The sequence below is a fragment of the Mesoplodon bidens genome (assembly GCF_964165515.1).
Source record: "Mesoplodon bidens genome assembly, chromosome: 14".
In the NCBI taxonomy this organism is placed as follows: domain Eukaryota; kingdom Metazoa; phylum Chordata; class Mammalia; order Artiodactyla; family Ziphiidae; genus Mesoplodon; species Mesoplodon bidens.
Window position 1 is genome coordinate 51,051,146 of NC_138170.1, and position 25,951 is coordinate 51,077,096.

A 25,951-nucleotide genomic window follows, 5' to 3' on the forward strand; every position below is an offset into this window, starting at 1 on the left:
GCCCTTCCGCCCTCCGCCCCGCCTATCCAACACCTGGAAAGCCGCGGGAGGAATAAACGCGAGTGGGGAGGCGGGGCTGCCTTCTTGGCCCGCCTCTCCACTTCTGCGATTGGCTGTGAGGCCTTGGTTCTTCTCCCCACAGGCCTGCGCCTGCGCGAGGCACAGGGTCCGAGTCAAACCTGATGGTGGGAGGTAGTAACCCTCCGTTCTCTTCCGTGGGCGGGAGAGTTAGGTAAGCCCAGCCGGAGGCCTCCCGGCGCTGCAAGCCACTTCCGCCAGCTGCCCAACTGGCCGGGAATATCTGTCCCTGGCCGTTCCGCGCCTGCCGGCCCGCGCCTGCCGGCCCCTCCAGCACCGCCCTTCCTGCGTGACCCAGGGTCTGCCCTGATGGACTGGCCTCTTTCGGATCCGACTTTCTGTGTCTGTCCCTTCTTTCCTCTCGGTCTCCACGCTTGTGCTCTTTGATTATGCTTCTCAATTCGTCCCTCGTTTCCCACATTCCCGTCGGCTGAGGCTTGCGCAGAGTTCGGAGTGACCCAGTTTGGGATGGAGCTGCAGGTTAAGGTCCCCCGATTTCCGCGAAGGCTCCTCTAGGAGCCGCTCAGAAGAGCCTTCTCGCCCGCTGCAAGGCTTGAGGACTCGGGCCAGGTCAGGCCGTGGAGGCCGGGGCCCTGGCCACCCGAGGAGGCACCTGACGAGAGTCCTCCTGGGCTCGCCAGGGCCTAACACAGGGCTGGTTTCTCAGGAGGAGCAACACTGGACTAACTCTTCGTTCGTTCGTTCATTCATTCATTCATTCAGCAAGCATCCGACTTTGGGTACCACTCACTGTCTTAGGTCCAGATCTGCTGCTGTCAGTTGCGATTCTGAGGGTGGCCCAGAAAAATATCTGAAGGTGTGTCTATTGAAAGAATATATTCTGGATTCCCTTCCCAGCCCCTCAGCTGAGGCTAGGATCTGTGAGAAACATTTCCTTTCTCCTTTCTTGCCATGCATTCTTTTCTCGAACCCCTAGTGCGTATCTTTGTATCAAAGAGGCTAGGTTTTGAAATGGCTTTAGCACTTGGGAGCTTGGGACCTTGGAGTGTTTCCTAATCTGTTTTAGCCTGTTTCCTTATCAGTAAAGTGTTTGCCTTGTAAAAGTACAGTGTGAATTAAACGAGAGTGTTAGTATAAGGCGTGGATTCGCCCCTTTGCCCCAGTGGGCGCCCTGTGACACACACATATATATATATATTTTTTCTGGAATATTAACCACAGTGTAACATGTGGACTACTACTTTAATAAAGTCCTTACTTAACATTAGTCAATACTATGTATAAGCTATCTGTTAGGTAATTTGTAAATACATACATATATAAAATAACGTATTATATATATATATATAGAGAGAGAGAGAGAGAGAGTGAGAGAGAACGTAAATATTTTTCCACCTTCCATTCATGCTCTGCTTTTGGTTGGAATCTGGCATCTGTAACTGACATTGTCATTTTGGTATTTTTGCAGCACTGGGACTCCTTAATTTAGCATAATGTTCTCTGAAGCTTCTTGGTAACACTGGCCACCATTCCAGTGTGTACCTGGTGTTACTTGGCATTTGTTAGAAAATGTGAACTACTGTGATGTTAGACAAGGGTACATAATGATAAAAATGCCAACAGTTCAGCCAAATTGTATTATGGAGTTTCTAGAAAGCATAGCTTATATTTCCAACAGGGCAAATCATTAACACATGCTGTTTGTTTTCACCTCTGATTTTGGCAAAAAGAAAAAAAAACCGAATCGCTTAATTAGCCCTAGCACATGACTGTTTTACAGAAACTAGACACAAATGTTTAAGAAATTAGTAAATTTGTCCTTTTTCAGGCTCTGAGAGTTGTTTATACTATATTAGTCTATTAGTTTTTACTCATATGCATCTTCCTATATTCTAACACTAAGACATTATTGCCCATAGAAAATTGACTTTGGTTCATGGCTTGCTTTTAGACGTTGGAGCATTTAGGACAATGGAAAAAGTCATTATTGCCTATGCTCTTTTCTTAATTTGTTTTTCATTAGATAGCCACTCAAGAAAACACCATGAAAGATACTGACATCAAGAGACTACTGTATGTCCATCTATTATGCATATTTTCAATTATCCTAAGCATCTTCATTCCATCATTCTTCTTGGAGAACTTCTCAGTACTGGAAACACACTTGACATGGTTGTGCATCTGTTCTGTTTCTGTAACTGCCGTCAATTTAGTATTGTATTTAGTAGTGAAACCAAATGCATCTTCTAAAAGAAGTTCATTATCATACAAGGTAAGGCTTATTTCTTGACAACTGATTTTTAGATGTAAGTAATGTTTGTTTTACTGGATGAATAAAGTATTAGTCAAGTACTTATTGGGTTATTTACAGTGAATAAAGAAGCTGATTTTTTTTTTCTAGTCAGTAGCCTATTGCTTGCTGGAAGACTATCCACAATGTTTGATAGATTCTTGCCATGTATTAATTGGATATCATAGCATTGTGAACCTATATAGTCATGATTCATGTCATCATTGAAGATAAATATATCTTCAGTGTAGCAATATATATAAATATAAATGTAGCAATCATACCTTTAAATCTTATTTTATAAGACATTTCAGTTTATTTTCATTCATCTTTTGCATTTCTGAAAGACACAATGGGTTTTTCATAAATTACAAAATAAGCTCTTGTTTCAAGCTTGGCCTTCCTTGACTAAATAGCAGTTGAAGTATTCAGACATTGGAATCTATTTTCTGGAATATTCACTACAGTGTAACACTTGACTATTATTTAAATTAATAAAGTCCTCACTTAACATTATTCAATACTATGTGTATGTTCTTTATTAGGTAATTTAAAACATATTTACTGCCCTATGATTTAAAACGCTCATTGTGTGTTTTATTATTAGATCTTCTTGAGCTTGAAGTCAAGTAGGTCCCACACACTGATTTGCAGACATGCAGGTCTTTTTTTATGTGGATCATATAGTAACATGAATATGATTTGGGGAATTATTTAATATTGTGCTTTTTTTTGTCCAATTTTCCTAGGAATTTTGTTTTAAAATGAAAAAAGTTATTATAATCATTATTTTCTATAAATATTTCATGTATCATCACAGAAGAAGGACTGTATTTGTGTTTTTTTGTATCCTAGCACACTTATTGGTAAATATTTCATAAATACTGATTAACAACATAGTTCAATACTTAGCATAGAAACAAAAACATTTTCTGATTCTACTGTTGTTTAGGTGAATGGAACATGGGGATCGATTTTTGTCTTGTGGCTTTTTTACGATGCTGTGCAAAGAACACGTGATCTGACTTCAGGAGCAGATCCAAAGAATATTCAGCTGTGTCACACATTGTAGGACTAAGTTGTATTTGTAGATAAAATCAAAGCATTTGCTGTCCTTTAGTCATTCTCTTGATTCTTTAAGTTATTCATTTCTTTTTTAGGTAACCAGATTTTTGAAATGCTGTATCTACTTCCTTATGTCTTGTTTCTCCTTTCATGTAATTTTTGTTCTATATGGAGCACCACTAATAGAGTAAGTCTGAAATTTTTTACCTTAAGCCAACTATATTTTAAAACAGTTGTTTATTAAACCAAGTGCTAATTCTATTGGTGATTAGAGAAAAAACATGGTGTGTTTAATCAGTGGATCACAGAAGGATACTGACATCATTGCCCTTGGCAGTGTTATTTTTTTTAAAAGACAATGGAATAACTTAATTCATTAAATGCTTCTATTACGTAGCCTTTTGTCATGCAATTGCTTAAAGGGGGTGGTAGATGAGAAACTGTCATATACCAATAGGTGTGTGGCCCTTAGAACCTCTAAGGAAACTGACTATAATGATATGTATAAATTAGTTATAAATAGTAAATGTGATTCTGAAGTGCTTGAAAAGAGTTTGTTTTCTTAAGAAAAGTCAATAGATTCTTGTATTTAATTACATAGAAGCTAATGTTTATAGTTTAAAGGTAAAATTTAACTCAACACCTTTTCAAAACTGAACAATTTTGAATTAGTGAAAGCCAAATTCATTAATATGTCTTATATAATGTTCCATTATAGTTTGGGAAAGTTCAGTTTAGCAGTGATAAATGATCATGTTGAAATGAGTGATGCAATACATACATACCACACACACACACACAGCTATATGTATAGTTTTACATATATATATATACCTGGTTATATATACACATAATAGATTAACAGGTAATTATTTTCTAGAGTGGGAAGGACAAGACCTTTGTAATGGGAAATGATAATTTCTCTGTAATCCATTTTAGAGTAGACTGAATGTCTGGAGCAGTGGTTCTCCAAGTGTGGTTCTAAAACCAACAACATCAGCATTTTATTGAAATGCAAATTCTCAGGCCTTAGTCAGAAACAAATTTACCTAGTTCTCCAAGTGGTTCCGATATAAGCTAAATTTGAACCATGGATTGCAGAGAAAGTTCCAGAGACTATTGAGGAAAAAGTTAATGATCTAGAAATGGGTTTTCTTGCAATGGACAGTCTCAGTATCGTATGGTATTTAACACTTCTGAACTCTATCATCAAAGCCAAATATTTGCTAGATTGTTTTTTATAGCTTGCATTTTGGTAGTAACATTTTTTATAGTCATCGTTTTGGTAAGACTCATGTTACCTTTCTAAGTGTAAGAAAATAGTTTTATACTAAATCTATTTAAGTAAAAAAGATTATGCATGTGTGTGTACATGCACCTTTAACACTTTGAAAAAAATTAATACAGTGTTTTTTTCCTAGGTTGGCATTGGAAACATTTTTACTCGCAGTTACTTTGTCCACTTTTACTACTGTACCTTGTTTATGTTTGTTAGGACCAAACTTCAAAGCGTGGCTAAGAGTTTTCAGTAGAAATGGGTACGTTTTAATTTTATATTCTAGTGATGTTTGAAATTAAAAAAAAATTAATGAGGTACTTTTCTATTCATGACAGCTTGCTGATTGTTCCTTGAGTGTCTCTCAGCACTGTATGGTTCTCAGTGATGCTGTAAGGGCCCACTGCAGCTGGGGATTGGGGCCAGGGAAGGGTGGCATGCACTTGAGGGAGACCCAAGCAGGCAGAACTATAGGCCTCTCCTTCCACGTTAGCAAGATCAGCTCTGCTTTTTTTTTTTTTTTTTTTTTTGGTATGGTAGAATTCCACTTAGCTTTTTGCTTGAAAAAAGGTTTCTGTTACCAAAAGAAAACTTTGAAAACCCCTCCTCGGGGATAGTTTATCACTGTGATAAAATTGCTACAGATCAAATTGCTTCTGTACATCTTATAATGTAGAATTGGGGCTCACCATCTAAAAATGTTTATTGGAACAACTATAGTTTCTTGTTCAGCCTCTTTTGTGGTGAGACATCCAAGTGCAGGTTTCACAGGATTTTTTTTTTTTTTTTTTTTGCGGTACGCGGGCCTCTCACTTTTGCGGCCTCTCCCGTTGCGGAGCACAGGCTGCGGACGCGCAGGCTCAGCGGCCATGGCTCACAGGCCCAGCCACTCCGCGGCATGTGGGATCTTCCCGGACCGGGGCACGAACCCGTGTCCCCTGCATCGGCAGGCGGACTCTCAACCACTGCGCCACCAGGGAAGCCCCTGACGTGCATTTTTAAGTGTATCACAAAATAAAAAAGAACAATAAAGCCCAGCAAATAATGCAAATTGGGATGTATGGTGGTTGCCTCCAATCTTCTTCCAGCCCCAGTTTTCAATAGAAACAGGCTAAAGCTTTTAACTTGTGTAGTGGGGGAGGGGTAGTAATGAGATGGACAGGTGATGGGGCATTGGTTTATGCACTGACTTGTCATTCAGGATTACTTTAATTCAGTGTACATTTTGTGTGTAGTAATTAGCCTATTTCTAATGAAAGCAGTCATCTAACAAAACAAATGTTTTCCCCTTTTTCCACACTAGCTGGAAGAAACTGCTTTTCATAAACTTCATAATAACTAAACACTGCTTTTGAAACAGTTGAATATTTGGACTCCAGTTACTGCATGGTGGTGGGGTTTTACTCGACTGTAACTAGACTCTTATTCCACATGGTTAAGTGATCACACTATGAGGGGCAGGCTGGAACCAAAACTTATTAAGAGACTGGCAGAATTATGTCTTTCTACCTTCACACTCTTAAGATGTGCACTTAATAAATTAGAATGGTAGGCAGAATCACTGGATCTTTTATAATATTTTGTTTTCTTTCTCTATTCCTTCCCCACCAAATAGAGTTGATTTGCTTTAATGAAATGTGCCATAAGGGACTAGTTGAATAAATGATGCTTCCTTTGGACAATGGAATACTAGTAAAACTTAACAAGGGAAAACACACAGCAAAACTGGGTTTATAAAATGGTGCATTTGAGTTTTGTTTTGAAGGATATATACATATATGTGTGTATATATGCAGATGTGCATATATCATTCTAAACAAAATTGTGTCTTTATTTGTATATGTATAAAATATTTCTGGAAGGATATGTAATAAGCTGGTGATAGCAGTTGTTTCCGGGAAAAGGAATCAGAGTTGATGATAAGGGTGAGAGGAGGACTTAGCTTTCATTGCAGACACTCTTTTGTATTGTTTGATTTTCACTATGTGCATATATTACCTTTCCAGCTGAAAAACACTTGTATCTTCTTACCAATTAATTGTTAATGATTCATGGCAAATATTTGTGTCAATATCAGATGCTTATTTTAAATGAACAACATATATATATGTATAGTGTTAATTTATGCTGTTTGTTTGATTCCCCAGCAGCTAAGATATATACCACCAATAATTTATATATTTGTGTTTTATAGGGTTACATCCATTTGGGAGAATAGTCTCCAGATCACTACAGTTTCCAGTTTTGTAGGAACATGGCTTGGAGCCTTTCCTATTCCACTCGATTGGGGAAGACCATGGCAGGTTGGTTTCAACTCTTTAAAGCAACAAAGTAGATGTTTGTACAGTGATGGTAAAACTGATGAAGCTAACGAGTATGTATATTTAAATTGTTTTATCGTTCAGTTAAGTAGGGTTGCCAATTCCCTCTGTCACTGTAATCTGGGTGATTTATTAGGGCCTGTCTCAGTGCCACAGGCATCCAGATCAGCCTGTTTCTATCTTCTAACACTATTTTTTTCTACATGTATAGGTGAATAAACAAGCTTAGTTTGAGAATATGTATAGGAGTTTAATAGCCTAGAAGTTTCAGGAATTCCCTATTTTTAACTTTGATATACATTGCCTTTGTAGTCTTAGATTCATATTTTCTTAGCTTGATTGATAGCCAAATTGAACCTTGATTTTGAGATTTTTTTTTCTTAAAGCATATAGCAAAGTAGGTTTTGAAATAGGGGCTTGTGATATTAGAGGAAGCTCATAAACATCAGGTTTTTTGTTTTCTATGACAATAGGATATAGCTAATAAGCTAGGGGGAACACTATACATGTTCTTTTTATCCCCATTTTACAGATGAGGAAACTGATACCTAGAGGACATGTAATATTCCAAGGTCACTGAGTTAGTGATGGATACATCTTTGTTGTAATTTTTAATGGCTTCATAGTAAACCTTTATATAGTTATTCCAAAATTTATTTAACAAATTCACTATTGATCATTAGTACTATTTTTACTATTATAAACAGTGCTATGATAAACATCTTTGAATCTATATCTTAATGGATTTTTCCAATTATTAAGATGATTTCTCCCAAATCAATTGTGGTATTAAAAAATAAATATACTTTCTTTTTCCAACATGAAGAGAATTTTTCTCTGATCACAAAGACAGTATACATTTATTTAGAAAATTTAAGCAATACTAATAATTATAAAAAGTAAGTAAAAATTATCAAATATCCAGCCCCCCAGAGACAACTCCCATTTGTGTTTGGGTGGTAATCTTTGCAGCTCTCTCTTGATGTGTGTAACTATTCATAATACACATATTATTTTTAATCTTTTTTTTCCCTTCAACAGCATATTATGGAGCTCATTCCATGTCAGTGAAAATTTGCATATATGTATTATAATACTCCATTATTTGGGTAAAATCATATACCAATTTCTTATGAATGGACATTTAGATTATTTATAGTTTTCACTATTACTAGTTTATTACAAATTATTGTGATTATCATAAAGCATATATCTTTGAAGATTTGTCCAGGTTTTTTAAAAAAATTAATTAATTTATTTATTTGGTTGCACCAGGTCTTAGTTGCGGCTCGCCAGCTCCTTAGTTGTGGCATGCAAAATCTTAGTTGCGGCATGCATGTGGGACCTAGTTCCCTGACCAGGGATCGAACCCAGGCCCCCTGCATTGGGAGTGCGGAGTCTTATCTGCTGCGCCACCAGGGAAGTCCCTCCAGTTTTCTCTTTAGTGTAAATTCCTAGGTAATAAGTGGCTGGGTTAAATCTCTGATATGTATGTCACTTTCCAAAGGCCCTTGAGGGATCTGAATTATATGTCTTGGACTTAACTGCCTACTTTTTAAGTCCATTCTTTGTGCTTTCTATTAGATGTTGTGTCTCCTAGACAAATGAGTTGTTCTTTTACATTCAGTAAGTCTGGTAGGTTTGCCCTTCTCTACTATATGTTATGGAAATCCCTGGAGGTTTGGGGTGTGTGGTGTCACTGATACCCTTCCCAAGGTTATAATATTAATAAAGGTTTCCTTTATATTTTCTTGGCCATCTCAGTGACCACTGGGAAATGGGGATTCATTTGTACTCAAGTTACAATCTTATGGAACTTAATTTCATTCAGTAGTGTCAGTGATTTCTAAATTGGAGGACAATCAAAATCATTGAAAAGTATATACAGGAAATTGTATTTTAATTCCTTATTTTCAGATGTATGCAATTAAATCTAAATACAAAGTATCGATATATAAAGCATGATTGGCCCTCAGCTTATGAGTTGGTAAGGTACTATGTAATTAACATGTTAGTTTGCATATAGATGGAATATTTTGGAGTGTAAAAGTTTGATATATTACACTTGTATAAATCTTCTCTTTATAAGACTATGCAGAAATAGATGTTGAATTATGGGGAGTAGATGCCCTTTGTACAATCTGGGTTTAGGTTTCCGTAGAAAATATATTTTTTGATTATTTACAATTCAGTTATCTATTTTTGATTGTTTGGGCTTTTAGCTACTGACTCTCATTTTTCTACCTCAGTTCTTGTTTACAATAAGAGGTGAGCCGGATCCAAATTAATGGTATCAGACTTTTAAAATTAATATAAAGTTTCTATTTGAATTATTGACTTTCAAAAGGATTTTCTAACTAGCTAATTTAATATGTAACAAATGTTGGTCTTCATTAAGAACGTTTCATTCGACTGGAATATTACTGGTTGTTTAATAATTTTTACTGTTGAGTTGTTTTTAAAGTATTCCAAGTTAATGACCCACTTATTCACTATCATCTTTTAAAATTATGATAGATACTGTTGGTGAAATAATAGAATTGATGTATAATTAATCATCTTTTATTCATATAATAATCACCTGCCCCTTTCCCTTTTAGCAATGATTTACTGATAAACTAGAGAAATGATGAGGCATCTTTTTTGTTCACTTTTTATTTTCAGTGAACAAGTTTTTTGTTCTGTTTTGGTTTTTTTCTTCATAAACCTCACTCCAGAATAAGTACTCCGTGTGGCTCATGGTGCTGACAGAATCTGCCAGAGAAACAATAAACCAAATGAAAGATCATGGCGTCACCTCAGAATGGAGATTTTTCTAGAGTAAAATTTCACGAGACGATAACTACTATATATACTTCATTATCTAAACTGTAATATTATAGTATTAGGAAGAGAGGTTAGTTCTCTATTCCTTATAGCCCAATAAAGATTTGATATGTTTGTGGTAAAGCAAGCTTTTCTGGATTGGGATCTGGTTTTACTGATGTTTCAGTCAGAGAAACAAGGGTATCTGGTTAAACAGTTATACTTTCTTTAAAAACACATACACACCATCCACCTCACAAAAACTTTTGCATGTTTAGTTCCATTTTTTCTACTTTGAATTCAAATCTGACTTTGTATAAAATTTCCAGAGGCCAAACATAAGATTATAATGATGTGAGTTCTGTACTGAGCAATTTCAAGAATATTTATATTTTTAAAATTGTTTCATCATTAAATGACTAGAAAGGCCCACCGAAAATATATAACCTCAATGAAAAATGTTTTTCACTTACTAATAGGAATTTTATATAATTTTAGGTAATGACAAATGATGAAAGATACCAGGCATCTTTATAGTTGGAGGAAGCCTTCCCTTTCTAGGAGGCAGCAAGAGAATTTGGTGAAAGAGAATGTGGTCGGTGGCTGCCCACTATGTTGTTGGTCATCTTTATTGTTTTCTTTAAAAATAATTGAAAGTCATCTTGCTTCTCTTCCTTGCCTTAGTTATTACATTATAAACGTTTGAATTGTCCATAACCCAGACAGCCTTCTTCAGCCCCAGAGAAAGCTTATAGCTATAGTTACTGACAAAATGAATATTTTGACCATGGAAGATCTTTGTACATTATAATTTGATGCATTATCTGCTGTAAAAATAGCTAATCAGTAAATATTTGTTGAGTTCTTACTGTGTACAAAATACATATTCTGTGTAAGTTATAACAGATACTTAAATATTACCAGGACTGAAATTTAATTGTTTGGTAATGATAATTTACATTCATATTGTGATTTAATATGCTCTAAATATTTTGAAGAATAGATGGTTATGAGCTTTTCATCTGGAAAATGTCTTAATTATCAAAAGTTGGCTAGTATTTCATGTTATTAAAAAAATTAACGGGAGGTTAGGAATTGTTGTTGGTTATTCTGAGCAAAGGAAATTTACCATGAAGTTTTTAAACCCACATGTTTTATTAATAGGTAGACAGATAACAGGATGATTAAGAGCTCTGGCATCAGATTACTGAGTTCAAATCCTGGCTCTGCCACTTACTAGTGAGGATTAAATAATATAATCCTTCTAAAGTACTTAGTTCAGAACCTGACACATAGTTACTGCTTAATTAATGTTATAGGCATTTATGACCTATAAAAGGAGTAGGTTAATGACTATTTTTTTTAGCATTACCAAAACCCCCTGCAAATTCCATTATCTGAGTTCTCCAAGTGTTAGAGCATGTTAACTGTCTCAGTTTATCGTATTCATTCTGCCCAATAATCCTTAAATTGGTAGGGTGGATTGTTAAACCATCTTTGTTTCCCTGGTATTTAGGTATTTAGGGTAATTGCATTTCATGTAATTTTCAATTCTGTCTGACATTTTGGATGGCAATAGAAAGAAAACGTCGTATCTGTCTGTGTATGTACCAGGCATGGGCTTGGCACTGCCACACAGGCAACTGAATCCTGGTAACCCTAGTGCAAGGTAGGGTTCAGTCCCACTTCTACACAAAAGAAAGCAAAGTGTGAGGAGAGGGGTACACATCTTGTTCAACATTTCTTGGCTGATTAGAGGAAGACTCAGGATCCAGCGCCCCAGGACACCATGATTCTCTTTATCCCTGGAGACTCTGAAACATAGCTTTTCTTTTTAAAAAATGGCCATAGCTTAGATTTTTTGGGGGAAAGGTTGAGTAGTTATTATATTGCGTTTCTTTCTTCACGTGAGAATTTCATTTAAGTGCCGTGACCACTCTGGTAGTGTTTGTATTTTAGACCATAAAATTTAATGTATTTGTAGGAGAGTATTTGAGGCTAAGATGTGAAGCTTTTGTACCTAGAAAACCAACAAATATCTTTAAACTCTGGACTTCCATGCTACTGTCTTCAAAATGGAATTGACCCAGAGAATCAAATCTCTTCTGAGCATACTTATTTCTTACAAAATTAAAAAGCAAAATGGATTGAGATTGTCTTTAAAACAATTTTAAGTTGTTTAAAAATATTTGTACTTATTCCCATCAGATACCAGATAAATGAGAGGCATTGTTACATTTAAAAACTCTTTTTTGTTTTCTCTGGTTTTATCAGGTTAAAAAATTAATATCTGTGAAACATATATATTCATTTTTATAAGTCACAGATGCCACAGATAATACTTTCATAAATTAAAGCTGGAGATCATAAGGATAATTAAATGAATCACTGCAAATAATGACAGAGTGAGGGATAAAGCTAAGATTATGGATTTAATTATTGAAGGGTGCATATTTTTAGGTTAATTGGTGTTTCTGTTACTAAAGGTGTTATACAGTATTTTAGACAGACCAAAATAAAATATTAATGTATATGAAATGTGAGTTACATATTTCGAGCATGGAAAAAAAACTATAATACTTAACTGATAGAAAATGGTTTTGGATTTAAAAGGTGGGTTCACTGTTGGGCAGTGAGGTTGAAAATGATCTGGACTAGCAGGACTTTCATGTGAGGGAGAAGAGTGCTGGCTAAGGCAACTCATTTGCATGGTCCTGCCAAGGACCATTTATTGTCACTTTGACAAGAAGTTCCAGCCTGGAGACTGTGGACCTCTCCACAAATAGCTCTTCCTAAATCTGTGTTCTTAGTCACAGGATAGTGGTATGGTATACATGGCACAGGGAAGAGTTACAACTAGAGAAATGTATCCAGATGAGTAGATTCATCTGTACATGTATTCCTGCATCAGACAGTAACATTTGCTTTAAGGACATCTGGAAAAACACATCACTTAAAACCAAATTCAGAGGGAAATATAAATAGTCATTTAAAACCAGTAGAATTTTGAAAGTAAGTTTTTAAAAATGAATTCTATCAGTCATGCAAATGTAAATTTGTGGTAAGCATGATAAACAAAACATATTAAAAAGTAGTTTGTGTGAAATTTAGAACTGCCTGGGTTTTATCTCCCTTTTTTATCTGAAAGAGCCAGTAATCCTAATGGTTGTGAGTTGTTCTAAGTGTTTCTGGGTTTTCTGATCTGCAGATAGGTCAGTTTTCCCATGATATCTATCATAGTACATACCTCTCCAAAAATTATTTTGCAACATATTTTTTAAAGTTTGTGTTATTAAAATTTATCTAAAAAATTAAATAATCTTAGTTTGCCCCTTAACTGCTTGGTTTATAGTAGGGGCTCTCAATAAATAGTTTTGAATACACAGAGCCATTCAAATGGAGACTCTTAAAAATGATAGAAATGCCTACCAGTGGTTGGTTTAAAATCAGTTTCTGTACTTATACTTCTTAAAAGTTATGAAAAACGACAGCTAGGAGCAAGAATCACCCGTCTATTTCAGTGGTAAGGCTACATATGGTTAATATAATGCCATATGCTGTATAGCTCTTGAGAGTTTTCTCTTGTAAGCTTTATGCTCCCCAGACATTTCATGTGAAGAAAAGCAGGTACTAAAGATGCTTATATTACAAGGGCAAGGGAATAGTTCCTACAGCACAATATAACATTGCTCATAAACTATCAATATTTTATTTGTTCTAAACTGCAGGCTCTAATTATTACCTATTAGAATACCTAAGAAGTACTTCCATTAGTGATCATGTAAGTTTAATTTTTCAAGTTAAAATATGTAATATACAGAATGATACTGATGCATGGTACTTCATAGCTTTCATGACAGATTTTTAAGTATTACTTCATTTAATACAAGAGCCCCATGTTTTAAGTACAAGAGGTATTATTATCCCTGTTTTGCAGTTGGGAAACTGAGGCTCAGGTGTTAAGTGACCTGGCAAAGGTCATGTGGCCAGTAAGTGGCCTACCTGGCCCTGCATCTCAGATCATTCTCACTCCACTGTCCCATGCCATTTCCTAGAAAAGCAAAGTAAAGCTCCCAAGTAAAATATAAGGTATTTTTAAAAGTAGCCTAATGTTTTTTTTTTTTTTTTTGTGGTACGCGGGCCTCTCACTGTTGTGGCCTCTCCCGTTGCGGAGCACAGGCTCCGGACGTGCAGGCTCAGCGGCCATGGCTCACGGGCCCAGCCGCTCCACGGCACGTGGGATCCTCCCGGAACGGGGCACGAACCTGTGTCCCCTGCATCGGCAGGCGGACTCCCAACCACTGTGCCACCAGGGAAGCCCCTAATGTTTTTATATAATTAGCTTTTTAAACTTTTTGTTGAATATTTTAAACTAATTTCAAAAAATGTCACCATTATCCAATCCCAAATAGCTGATGAAACCTGCAGCAGCTTATAAACTGCCATAGTCAGTGATATACCAAACTAGCTGTTTTATGGAGTAAAAATGTAATCTATTTGCACTTGATATATTGTGCATATTATAATTAAAATGTATTTAAACTGTTTACTCTCAATTCACACAAATGCCGTCTACATCATTGAAATTGATCCTTAAAATTCTGAAACCAAAAAGTGAAAGGTCATTGTATTTCTTTGGCCAACTAGAACAGTTAATAAAAATACTTATTAGGGTAGAGTGATGAAGAGTACAGGGATTCTTTTTTTTTTAAATTGTAGTATAGTTGATTCACAATGTTGTGTTAGTTTCTGGTGTACAGCAAAGTGATTCAGTTATATATATGTATCATATTCTTTTCCATTATGGTTTATTACAAGATGTTGAATATAGTTCCAAGTGTAGGGATTCTTAACCAGGAGTCCATATATGGGCTTCAAGTCTGTGAACCCTTGAAATTATATGGATGTGTGTATATACACATCCAACTACCATGTAATGGAATTCATGCTTCCTTCTCGTTAAACATGATCCATATATATGTAGATGTAATTTTTTTTTTTTTTTTTTTTTTTTGCGATATGCGGGCCTCTCACTGTTGTGGCCTCTCCCGCTGCGGAGCACAGGCTCCGGACGCGCAGGCTCAGCGGCCATGGCTCACGGGCCCAGCCGCTCCACGGCATGTGGGATCTTCCCCGACCGGGGCACGAACCCGCATCCCCTGCATCGGCAGGCGGACTCTCAACCACTGCGCCACCAGGAAAGCCCCTAGATGTAATTTTTTTTTTTTTTTTTTTTTTTTTTTTTTTTGTGGTACGCGGGCCTCTCACTGCTGTGGCATCTCCCATTGCAGAGCACAGGCTCCGGACGCGCAGGCTCAGAGGCCATGGCTCACGGGTCTCGCCGCTCCGCGGCATGTGGGATCCTCCCGGAACGGGGCACGAACCTGTGTCCCCTGCATCGGCAGGCGGACGCCCAACCACTGCGCCACCAGGGAAGCCCCCTAGATGTAATTTTTAAAAAAGACTTTTAAAGTACTTAAAATTTGGGCAGGATTTTAAAAATAGCTTTAGAGATGGTATATTTGAGGAATGATGGTATTCTTGATTGTAATGACAACTTATTTCATATGTGCCTATTAAAAATATGAACTAAAAGATTATTATCAATTATAACTCACATTAATTGGTCACCTGTACTATGTGCCAGATACTGTTATAGGTATGGTTATAAGTATCACACATCACATTGTCTCATTTGATCATTACAATAACCCTATGAGGTGAGTTTTACAGTGATCCTTATTTTGTAGATGAGAAACCAAGGCACAGAAAGGTTAGGTGACTTGTCTAGGGTCACATTTTGGTAAACTTTTTTTTTTAACATCTTTATTGGAGTATAATTGCTTTACAATGGTTTGTTAATTTCTGCTGTATAACAAAGTGAATCAGCTATATGTATACATATATCCCCATATCCCCTCCCTCTTGCGTCTCCTTCCCACCCTCCCTATCCCACCCTTCTAGGTTGGTCACAAAGCACCGAGCTGATCTCGCTGTGTGATGCGGCTGCTTCCCGCTAGCTATTTTACATTTGGTGTGTATATATGTCCATGCTCTCACTTCGTCCCAGCTTTTACCCTTCCCCCTCCCCATGTCCTCAAGTCCATTCTCTACGTCTGTGTCTTTATTCCTGTCCTGCCCCTAGGTTCATCAGAACCTTTTTTTTTTTTTTTTTTGGATTCCATATATATGTGTTAGCATACAGTATTTGTTTTTCTTTCTGACTTACTTCACTCTGTATGACAGACTCTAGGTCCATCTACCTCACTACAAATAACTCAATTTTGTTTCTTTTCTTTAGCTGAGTAATATTCCATTGTATAAATGTGCCACATTTTCTTTATCCATTCATCTGTCGATGGACACTTAGGTTGCTTCCATGTCCTGGCTATTGTAAATAGTGCTGCAATGAACATTGTGGTACATGACTCTTTTTTTTTTTTTTTTAAACAATTCTAACCATTTACTGCTTAAACAGGAAAAGTTTTTAAAAAAGAATAACACCAAAAATGTATCTGTTAAAAGAGTGTCATTGTCTCATACAGTCCCACCCTCTTCTTGAAATTGCAACACAATCTCTAGATTTCACAAAAAGAGAAATCCAAAATGTGGTATCTTCATAAAGAAATGGCACACAGATCTGTATGTTTAACCCAATGCCTTCAATAATTTCTTTGTCTGGGTCAGTATTGGTTTCTGCAGAATTGGAATGCTGTCTGGGATAATGACTGTGGGTCATCTCTCCATTTATAAGTTCAATCATATGATACACTTGCTTTTCGAATAACTAGCAAAGAAGAAATTAACAATGAAATCCAGTATTTGCTGGATCTGAGGGTGTGACTCTTTTTGAATTATGGTTTTCTCAGGGTTTATGCCCAGTAGTGGGATTGCTGGGTCATATGGTAGTTCTATTTTTAGTTTTTTAAGGAACCTCCATACTGTTCTCCATAGTGGCTGTTATCAATTTACATTCCCACCAATACTGCAAGAGGGTTCCCTTTTCTCCACACCCTCTCCAGCATTTATTTTTTGTGCATTTTTTGATGATGGCCATTCTGACCAGTGTGAGGTGATAACCTCATTGTAGTTTTGATTTGCATTTCTCTAATGATTGGTGATGTTGAGCATCCTTTCATATGTTTGTTTGCAATCTGCGTATCTTTGGAGAAATGTTTGTTTAGGTCTTCTGCCCAGTTTTGGATTGGGTAGTTTCTTTTTTTGATATTGAGCTGCATGTATATTTTGGAGATTAATCCTTTGTCCATTGCTTTGTTTGCAAATATTTTCTCCCATTCTGAGGGTTGGCTTTTCGTCTTGTTTATGGTTTCCTTTGCTGTGCAAAAGCTTTTAAGTTTCATTAGGTCCCATTTATTTTTGTTTTTATTTCCATTTTTCTAGGAGGTGGGTCAAAAAGGATCTTGCTGTGATTTATGTCATAGAGTGTTCTGCCTATGTTTCCTTCTAAGAGTTTTATAGTGTCTGGCCTTACATTTAGGTCTTTAATCCATTTTGAGTTTATTCTGGTATACGGTGTTAGGGAGTGTTCTAATTTCATTCTTTTACATGTAGTTGTTCAGTTTTCCCAGCACCACTTATTGAAGAGGCTGTCTTTTCTCCACTGTATATTCATGCCTCCTTTATCAAAGATAAGGTGACCATATGTGCATGGGTTTATCTCTGGGCTTTCTTCCCGTTCCATTGATCTAAACTTTTTTTTTAATTGAAGTAAAGTTGATTTACAATGTTGTGTTAGTTTCAGGTGTTCAGCAAAGTGATTCAGAATATATATATATTCTCTTTTAGATTCTTTTCCATTATAGGTTATTATAAGATACTAAATATAGTTCCCTGTGCTATACAGTAGATCCCTGTTGTCTGTTTTATATATGGTAGTGTGTATATGTTGTTAATCCCAAACTCCTAATTTATCTCTTTCCCCCTTTCCCCTTTGGTAACCGTAAGTTTGTTTTCTTTGTCTGTGAGACCATTTCTGTTTTGTAAATAAGTTCCTTTGCGTCATGTTGTATCCTAGATTCCATCCAGATTAATTTCCCAGGGTCAGATATTTAACAAATGGCAGAGCTGAGACTCAAATCCAGTCTAATACAAAAATGAGTGTTTTTTTAAAATTTATTTATTTTTGGCTGCATTGGGTCTTCGTTGCCTCTCCGGGGCTTTCTCTAGTTGAGGTGAGCGGGGGCTACTCTTCGTTGTGGTGCACAGGCTTCTCATTGCAGTGGCTTCTCGTTGCAGAGCACAGGCTCTAGGGCATGTGGGCTTCAGTAGTTGGGCCTCACGGGCTCTAGAGCACAGGCTCAGTAGCTGGGGCACATGGGCTTAGTTGCTCTGTGGCATGTGGGATCTTCCCAGACCAGGGCTTGAACCCTTGTCTCCTGCATTCTGCATTGGCAGGCAGATTCTTAACCCCTGCACCACCAGGGAAGTCCCAAAAATCAGTGTTCTTAATCACTATTCTGTACTACTTACAACATGCTTTGAAATATATCAAACTCTTTATATTGGTACATTTTCCTTTCCTAAAAAGTAAGCAGAGTTTTATAGTAACACCTGATCAGAAGAAAGCAGTGTGGTCTTCAGGAAGAAATAAACTTATATAATTTTGAAATGTCTTTCAACCAGCAATAATATTGATTTTTAACAGAAAAAAGTTATATCTGTATTATTTAAGGTGTTTTTTTAAAGCTTATTAGGGTGAAATTGTTTTATTTCTAAGAGAAAAATAACTATTGGTAGTACCATGTACCAAGAGCCTATGTATCAGGCCTTTGTTAATGCTGATTATTTTAAGAGAACACTGACCTTTTTTTAAGTGCTGAAACATATAAGGAATCATTTGATTTAGAGAAAGGATAATATTAGTACTCTAAGCAAGATACTTTCTTCACATGATGCAGCTACTCATTTTTTTAAAGTTTTTCTTTTTGACGGTAACTGTAATAATTTTACCCAGTTGCATTATCTTGTTGCATTATCTTTTGTTGCATTATCTTTTGTCCATATTATCTTTTGTTATGCAAGAGGAATTTTTCTTTTATTTAGTGATTTAAAAAAAATTTAAATTTATAAAGAACTGGATAAAAAGAAGATGGTCGTTTGGTGGTAATCACTTGTGACTTCCTTTACATGAATGTCTTTGAGTTTTCTATTTTCCTTAAACAAAACAATTATATAGAGCCATCTCAGTTTATCATAATTTGGAGAAATGTTTATAGCAACGCAGTTGAATTGTCTCTTCAATAGATGATACCATGTGTGTTTTTAAAATTCTATTTGTGGCATGAGGAACGTTAAATAGAAACATCTCCGTATGTGAGACAATAGTTTTAAATGGAAAACTTCAAGATCTAATTATGAAAATATGTGATTAAGCTAAGATTGTTTGACAAGTCAAAATGAATTGTTGCCACAGGATAGTTTTAATGTTTTTAAAGCAATATTAAGGTTAGCAGGAAATTGCTTGAGGAAAGGTTGTTCGTTGGCAACCTTCCCCAGCTCCCTTCAACAGCTCCTTTTGCCATTCCCTATTAAGGAAAGTTGCCCTTATATAAAGAAATTCTTCTTTAAAAAATGACTATGTTACAGTTAAGGACTACTTATTTCAGAAAAAATCAAGCAGGAAAGCCTGGTCCATCACTAGCAAACAGTCTCCAAAGCCAGTCCAACATTTTAATTTGCTGATGGCATGGATTCCTTGACATGTTGAATTGCAGGTGTTCCAAGCCTTAACCCCTCTTAAGGCAAAACTTTCTAACTAATATTTACTTCATTTTTGGCATTCCACTGGAGGTGAAGTATAGCAGCTGTTTAAAGAATGTGTGTGTAAATGTGTATATATGTGTTTGGAAACAAAAAGCCACACTGTAATTACAAAGTGATTAAAATAGAATTTAGAAACCCAAATTGGAATTTGGCTGAATTCATGAGGGATTACGATTCTCCCTACACTTTGACAATGTGCTCTTTACCAAAGTGCAGATGCTTACAGTTGGCCGATGATGCGTAGATCCACCACGTGAGAAACAGAGGAAAGAATATTATCCCAAATGTTTACATAGAGTGTTAAATAAAAACTACTAAGGTAAGAAGGTCAGTGCTTTACATAGATAGTAAACTATGCATATTATTTTATTTGTAACCCCATGTGTTAAGATGGGACACTATTAAAGCAACAATCACTTAAAAAGCAACAACCAACAAACCAGTATTTAATTTGGTACTTAAAATTAATAATTAAAACCAAATGGAAGCAATGCCTAAAGTAACTAAGATAATTCACAATAAAAACCATTAGTGCAGGCTCTACTTATTGGAAATGTGATAATTCAACATAGGCTAACCTAAAATGTACCTTTAGAGATAGAATAAGGATATAAGCAAAATATTAAATAAGATTTCAGGAAGCCCCTAAAATTATTTTTAAGAACTTCAGAACTGATTACCTATGTGCAAAAAAATATTAACTATAAGTTTAAGTTCATTCGTACATGACCGTATTTGAAGCAGTGTGTTTTCATTCACTAGCAAAACTCATGTCAGTAAGATATTTTTGAAGTATTTTATTTTCCAGATATTTCATTACTTTGAACTAGTTGTTCCAGTGATTAGCCTGAATTTCAATGGAAACCTAAGTCTTAAATGAAGACATGCTTCTGAAAATAAGGCAGCTTTTCTACAATCTGTTTATGAACAGAAAAAAAAAATCTTTGGTTTTAGTTAAACTAGCAGGAAGGATTTTGCAAAAAAGAAATACTAAAGAACCAAAGCAACGAAAAGGCTCTTAATAAGCAATGGGAAACTCCAAACCCCATCAAGGTCAATAGAGTACCTAAGGCACCTCAGGTTCAGATGATACAATCATCTTTGCTTAGAGTTCTAATAATCTATATACAGGATTTTTACCATCTTAAGAACATGAAGCCAAAAAGGTAATGTCCAACAATGATTATTGTAAGAAAGAAGAAAATCCTAAGAGTTGATAAATGGGAGAGATTAGAGATCATCTCCTCTACCTCCCAGATGAGGAAAATGAGGCCCAGTTAAGAAACAGAGGTGACACCAGAGTCCTAGTCCATTTCTCTTAGGGCAGGACAAATTCTAGATTTTAACTTTATTGGCTAGGAAACCAAGTGTGAAGAGTTTCAGAGATGTGAATTTGAGGAAGAAAAAAAAAATTCCCATCAAATCCCCAAAGGCAAGTTGGAAATAAATGTGTACTACTTTACTGTCTTAATTCCTTTATACCATGTGTTGGACAACTTAGCTAATACACTAATTGAGTTATACAGTTCTTTTCAATTCTATCTAAAAATAGCAGACCAAAATTAAATGAGAAAGTTACATCAGATTCCATTTGAGCATACATAAGGCCATGGTACTTAATGCGAACCACCACTTCTTGGGAGAAAGAAGACATCCACTGTCCAGTTCAGGAGAGAAAGCTCCTGACCAGTTATCCAGTAGACTCTCCGCACGTCAATGGGGAAGATGATGCTTATATTTTTTTAAAAATCTCTACAAAGCTCACATACAAGACAGTACATCCTAGATTTGTGACTGCTATGAGCATTTAAGGCTGTCATTTTCAAGTATCAAAGTTTAGTGTTCCATTACCCAATCTGTGCAATAGACATAGCTATAAGCTCAAGTCATGGAAATTAACAGAAGCTCACCAAAGACATAAAGAAATCATAATTTAGGCAACAGCATTTTTAAATGTAGGAAAGGCTGGGAAAATTTTTATGGATTAGATTATGCTTCTCTGAACTGCATTAGTTTGTTCACACTGACTGAAACTTTGTCTAACACTATTGTCTGTTGCATGGCATTTGGAATAAGGTAGGTCAACAGCAGACCAAACAAGAAAGCTTAATTAGGTAACAGAACTAGTCATTAAGATGGTTCACCTCTACCACAGTTATACAGCCTGTTTCCCTAGAGAAAGATTAGAAATGGCTCCAGTATACCAAATAAGCGTCATAGATAAACATGAGAAAATTTTTTTAAAGCAGGACCTTTCAAAACCTAGGGACTACCATGCACTGCTCAAGGATGAAATAAGTCAACGTTATTTACTTCTGGCTTGATGTAATATTGTGAAATGTAATATGGCTGGAGAAAATGGGTATTTGGAAGCCAGTAAGTCATTTAACTTATACTCTAGGTGTGTACATAAGCTGTAGTTCTGTAACTTCTACTGTGGTTCCAATATCTATATCTGAAAGGTGAAATCAGTTTTATTATGAAAGCAGTTGCTTTGTTATAAATTCCATGTAACATGCTTGAATTCTAGGTCTTTTCTCTTTAACACAATTTAAAGTTTCTTGTGGTTTGGTCAGCATACACCCTTTTCGTTTCATTTGATATACAAGCCAATGTGGAAATTAGAAAAACAAAACTACCAACTAGTTCAGAGAGCTAAATTGAGTCCAGGATTATGGCAAAGTCTGACCCAAAGTTTTAATTTGTAATTTCAGCATGTATCTCATGCAGTTTGGGGAGCATCAAACTAAATCTACAATCGCCAGAAACCTTTGTTACAGTTGAATGCACATTAACTAAAATGTGTACATTTTTAGTGTTCATGATAAATGCAGATATGACCTTATTACACTTTTGGCATTCTTTAAGAAAGCACATTAAGCTTTAATATAGAAATATTTAGGTTACACTTGTGCTCAAGTAATAATAAAACATTTGTTCTTCTCGATCTCATACATTCTCTCCTCAGGAATGGCCCATCTCCTGCACGCTTGGAGCAACCTTTGGCTACGTGGCTGGCCTTGTTACTTCACCACTCTGGATATACTGGAATAGAAAGAAACTTACATACAAGAACAATTAATTGGAGCAAAGGGAGAAGATATTTCTTTGTGCCGCTTCCATAAAGACTGTGCAGACATGTATATGGTCTAAGCCAGGCAGTTCCACTTAACAGCACTGTTTTTTATGTAGTTACAACAAGATGTGATTGTAGCTTTTTAAACTATGAAACCCCTGAGAGATTGTACCTTCTAGTTGAAATAAAGTATGTATAATCGATTGTGGCTTCCGATGCTGTTTGTTGCTTCTTGGACCTTTAAGAAACATTCTTAATCAACTTTATAGAATTCTGAGGACAGGGTTTTGTTTTGTTTTTTTTCCTTTCAAGTTTTAAACTGCTTCATTATTTTTAAGAGGTCTGGGTATAGCTTTAGCATTTCATATGCTTTCTGAGAGAAATGGACAGTTTACTTGGCCACTGAAGACGTTTCTCACGTAATTAAACAACAGTTTATACATCTTGATCCTATTCTTTTTTTTACTGTGTGTTTCTTTGGAGTTAAAATGGCTATGATAGCCTCATCAAAAACAGTCTTCAGTCCCTTCTGGGTTAAAGCTGAACATTCTACATAGCAGCACGCACCTATCTGGGAGGGAGAAAAAAAAAATCACAAATACATACAGTCTTTTTTACAACAACTGATACCACACAAATACACCATTATAAGGAGAATCATAAAATGCAAAAAGAATGAAATCATCCATATTTATGATACCCAGAGACAGCTAACTGTTAAAATACTAGTGTATATTCTTCCAGACTTTCTCTATGGAAAATTCTTTCATTCATCAAATATTTACTGGGTACCTACTATATGCCAGGCTCTGTTTTTAGGTGCTGGGGATCATGTCAATGAACTGAGCAAAACAGCAAAGTCTCTGCTGTGTGATGCTTACGTTTGCTTAAGTTCTACTGGGGGAGGAACACGCAAAGGAATATAGAGCAGATGGTGGCACATGCTACAGGTTAAAAAAAAAAAAGCAGAGTGAGGGAGGGAAAGGGTGCAGAGGACAGTGGTGGTGGTCAGAGAAAGCTGCTCACCAAGGTAAAGTCTGAGCACTGAGGGCTACCTAGGGGAAGAGTTTCCAGGCAGACAGAGCCACAGATGTAAAGACCCTGATGCAGGAGCATGCACGGAGCATTCAGGGGGTGGGAAAGAAGCCAGAGTGGCAGGAGAGGGTGAGCAGGGGTAATGGCAAGAGAGGCAGTCAGTGAGGCAGCCTCGAGGTAGCGACCTCGAGTAAGGACTTTGGCTTCTACTGTGAGAGGGGACCCATCCATCCATCCATCCATTCGTTGGTTCATTGAAAAGTTTCAGAGCACTCTCATTTGCCAATTGTGAGAATATAGCAAGGAACAAAATTAAGTCCCTAAGCTATTCTCATGAAGCTTATATTTTAGAGGGAGAAGGCCATGGACTAATAAATATAGAGGTAGAATATGTGGTCTGGAGAAAAATGGGGGAGGAGATAGGGAGTGGGGAGAGGTCAGGCAAGGCCTCATTGAGAGAGTGATACTTGAGTGAAAGAATGAACAATGTCTACATCAGGAAGACTATCCCAGGCAGAGGGGGCAGTGAAAGGACAAAGGCTCTGAGGCAGAAGATTGGGGAAACCGCACAGAGGCCGAGTGCCTGGAGCACAGTGAGTGAGGCAGAGAGGTAGCGGGGCCTGTACGCCAGGGTGAGGGCTTGGGCCTTTATTTATTTGGAAGATAATAAAGCCACTGGAAGATTCTGAACAGAGCAGGGAGCTGATGGAGCTTCTATTTTTAAAGTCTCACTCTGGCTGCTGTGTTGAGAACAGGTTAACAGACACAGACAGAAGCAGAAAGGTGAGTGAGCAGCTGTTCCAGTAATCCAGGCCAGAGAGGGAGGGGGCCTGAACCAGGCTTCCAGAGGAGGGGACAGAGAGGAGCGTTTGGATTCTGGGTATATTCTGAACGCAGAGAAATATATTTTGCTGGAGGGTTCACTGAATGGTATGAGAGAAAGAGCAAGGTCAAGCGTGACTTCAAGGTTTTTGATCCGAGTAACTGAGAAGACTAAGCCTAGAGGATAAAATTGGGAATTTTTGGACATGTTAGTTTTGAGATGCTTACCACCCGGATGGACTTGTTGCATGACCAGTTAGATAACCAAGTCTAGAGTTTAGGGAAGAGGTCCAGGCTGCAGATAGAAATTTGGGAATCTCAGTAGCAGACTGTTCAAACCACAAGACGGATAGAAGCTTACCAAGCTTAAAGACTGAGTATGGATATAGAAGGAAAGACATCCAAGAAGCAGAGTGCTGATCCGTGGACCCTCAACATTCAGAGATAGGGAGATGAGGAGATGGAGGAGAGGCCAACAAGTGGGGAGAAAGCCCAAGAGAGGGCGTTCAAGGAAGCCAAGTGAATGTGTTTCAAGAAGGGACCACCTGTGCCAAATGCTGCTGACAGGTCTAGAAATGGTGTTTTGCAACCACTTTTTTCCCCTTAGACTACATAATAAACATGAACATCTCAGTAAGTAAATTAGTATAAATGTTTAATAGATGCAGGGTTTTTTTTTCTGCCATTATAAACAATGCAGGAACTTTATGGCTATCTCTTTAAGCACATCCTGTATAATATTCTTAGGATAAACTCCTCCCTATGAAATTGCTTGATCAAAAGTGTACATGACTTTAAGGCTTTTGCATGTTGTCGAGGCTTTTACTCAAAGACCAACAGAACAACAGAGTACCCATTTGCTTACACCTGGAACAGTGGGTATTCTAATTAATGTCTCTTCTTTTGTGTGCCAGTTTTATAGATGGAAACTGAACTTGCATTTGACTACTAAGGAATATGAACATATTTTTTATCTTCAATGGCAATCCGCATTTTTTGGAGAATCTCCCATTGATGTTCTGAGTCCCTTTTCCTTTTGGGGTATGCGTATGTCTTTTTCTGATTAATCCATATGCAAGGGGTTCATGTCCACTAAGGATATTAACCCATTTTTCTGCCATAAATGTCAAGTTTGTTATGACTTTTAATTTTATTTCTGGCATTTGATGTCATATTAAATTTTTACATAGTTAAATCATCAATGTTTTCATTTATGACTTCTACCTTTATGAAATTTAGAAATTCTTTCTCTCCTAGATGACAGAATTTAATATGTGAAATTCCTTGTTAGTAACTTGTTAGTAAAGCTATTTATCTTTTGCTTTAGGAAAAACTGTTCTCCAAAAAGTTTTCTTGCTTTCTTCTGCCTCCTGAGAGTATTTTTAAAAACAACTTATTATATTCCATTTCCACAAAAGTCCTATTAAAGTCATAACATC

The 25,951-nt window shown here is 36.6% G+C and overlaps 2 protein-coding genes across 5 annotated transcripts in view; one reads left to right on the forward strand and one right to left on the reverse strand.

Annotated features, from left to right (window-relative positions):
- The first annotated feature begins 28 nt into the window (after positions 1-28).
- Positions 29-22,858, forward strand: PIGF (phosphatidylinositol glycan anchor biosynthesis class F). Of its 3 annotated transcripts, XR_014017494.1 has the most exons (7): positions 29-232; positions 2,063-2,311; positions 3,490-3,581; positions 4,816-4,932; positions 6,865-6,973; positions 19,796-19,898; positions 22,548-22,685. XR_014017494.1 is itself a non-coding variant. In XM_081254631.1 (6 exons), exons 2-6 carry the CDS (start codon positions 2,084-2,086, stop codon positions 22,659-22,661), a joined length of 660 nt encoding a protein of 219 aa, XP_081110757.1. In that variant the 5' UTR covers positions 29-232; positions 2,063-2,083; the 3' UTR covers positions 22,662-22,858. The 3 variants fall into 3 exon arrangements, 2 of the variants coding, with proteins under 2 accessions (XP_081110757.1, XP_081110756.1); XM_081254631.1 differs by lacking the exon at positions 19,796-19,898 and having other exon boundaries at positions 22,548-22,858; XM_081254630.1 differs by lacking the exons at positions 19,796-19,898; positions 22,548-22,685 and adding an exon at positions 8,267-9,217.
- A 149-nt stretch (positions 22,859-23,007) lies between these two features.
- The window catches only part of RHOQ (ras homolog family member Q), a 37,429-nt gene continuing 34,485 nt past the window's right edge, over positions 23,008-25,951 (reverse strand). For both annotated transcript variants that reach the window (XM_081254632.1, XM_081254633.1), the window contains one exon: positions 23,008-23,226. In XM_081254632.1, the coding sequence (XP_081110758.1) occupies positions 23,071-23,226 (156 nt within the window). In that variant the 3' untranslated portion in view covers positions 23,008-23,070. The remainder of the gene's footprint in view (positions 23,227-25,951) is intronic.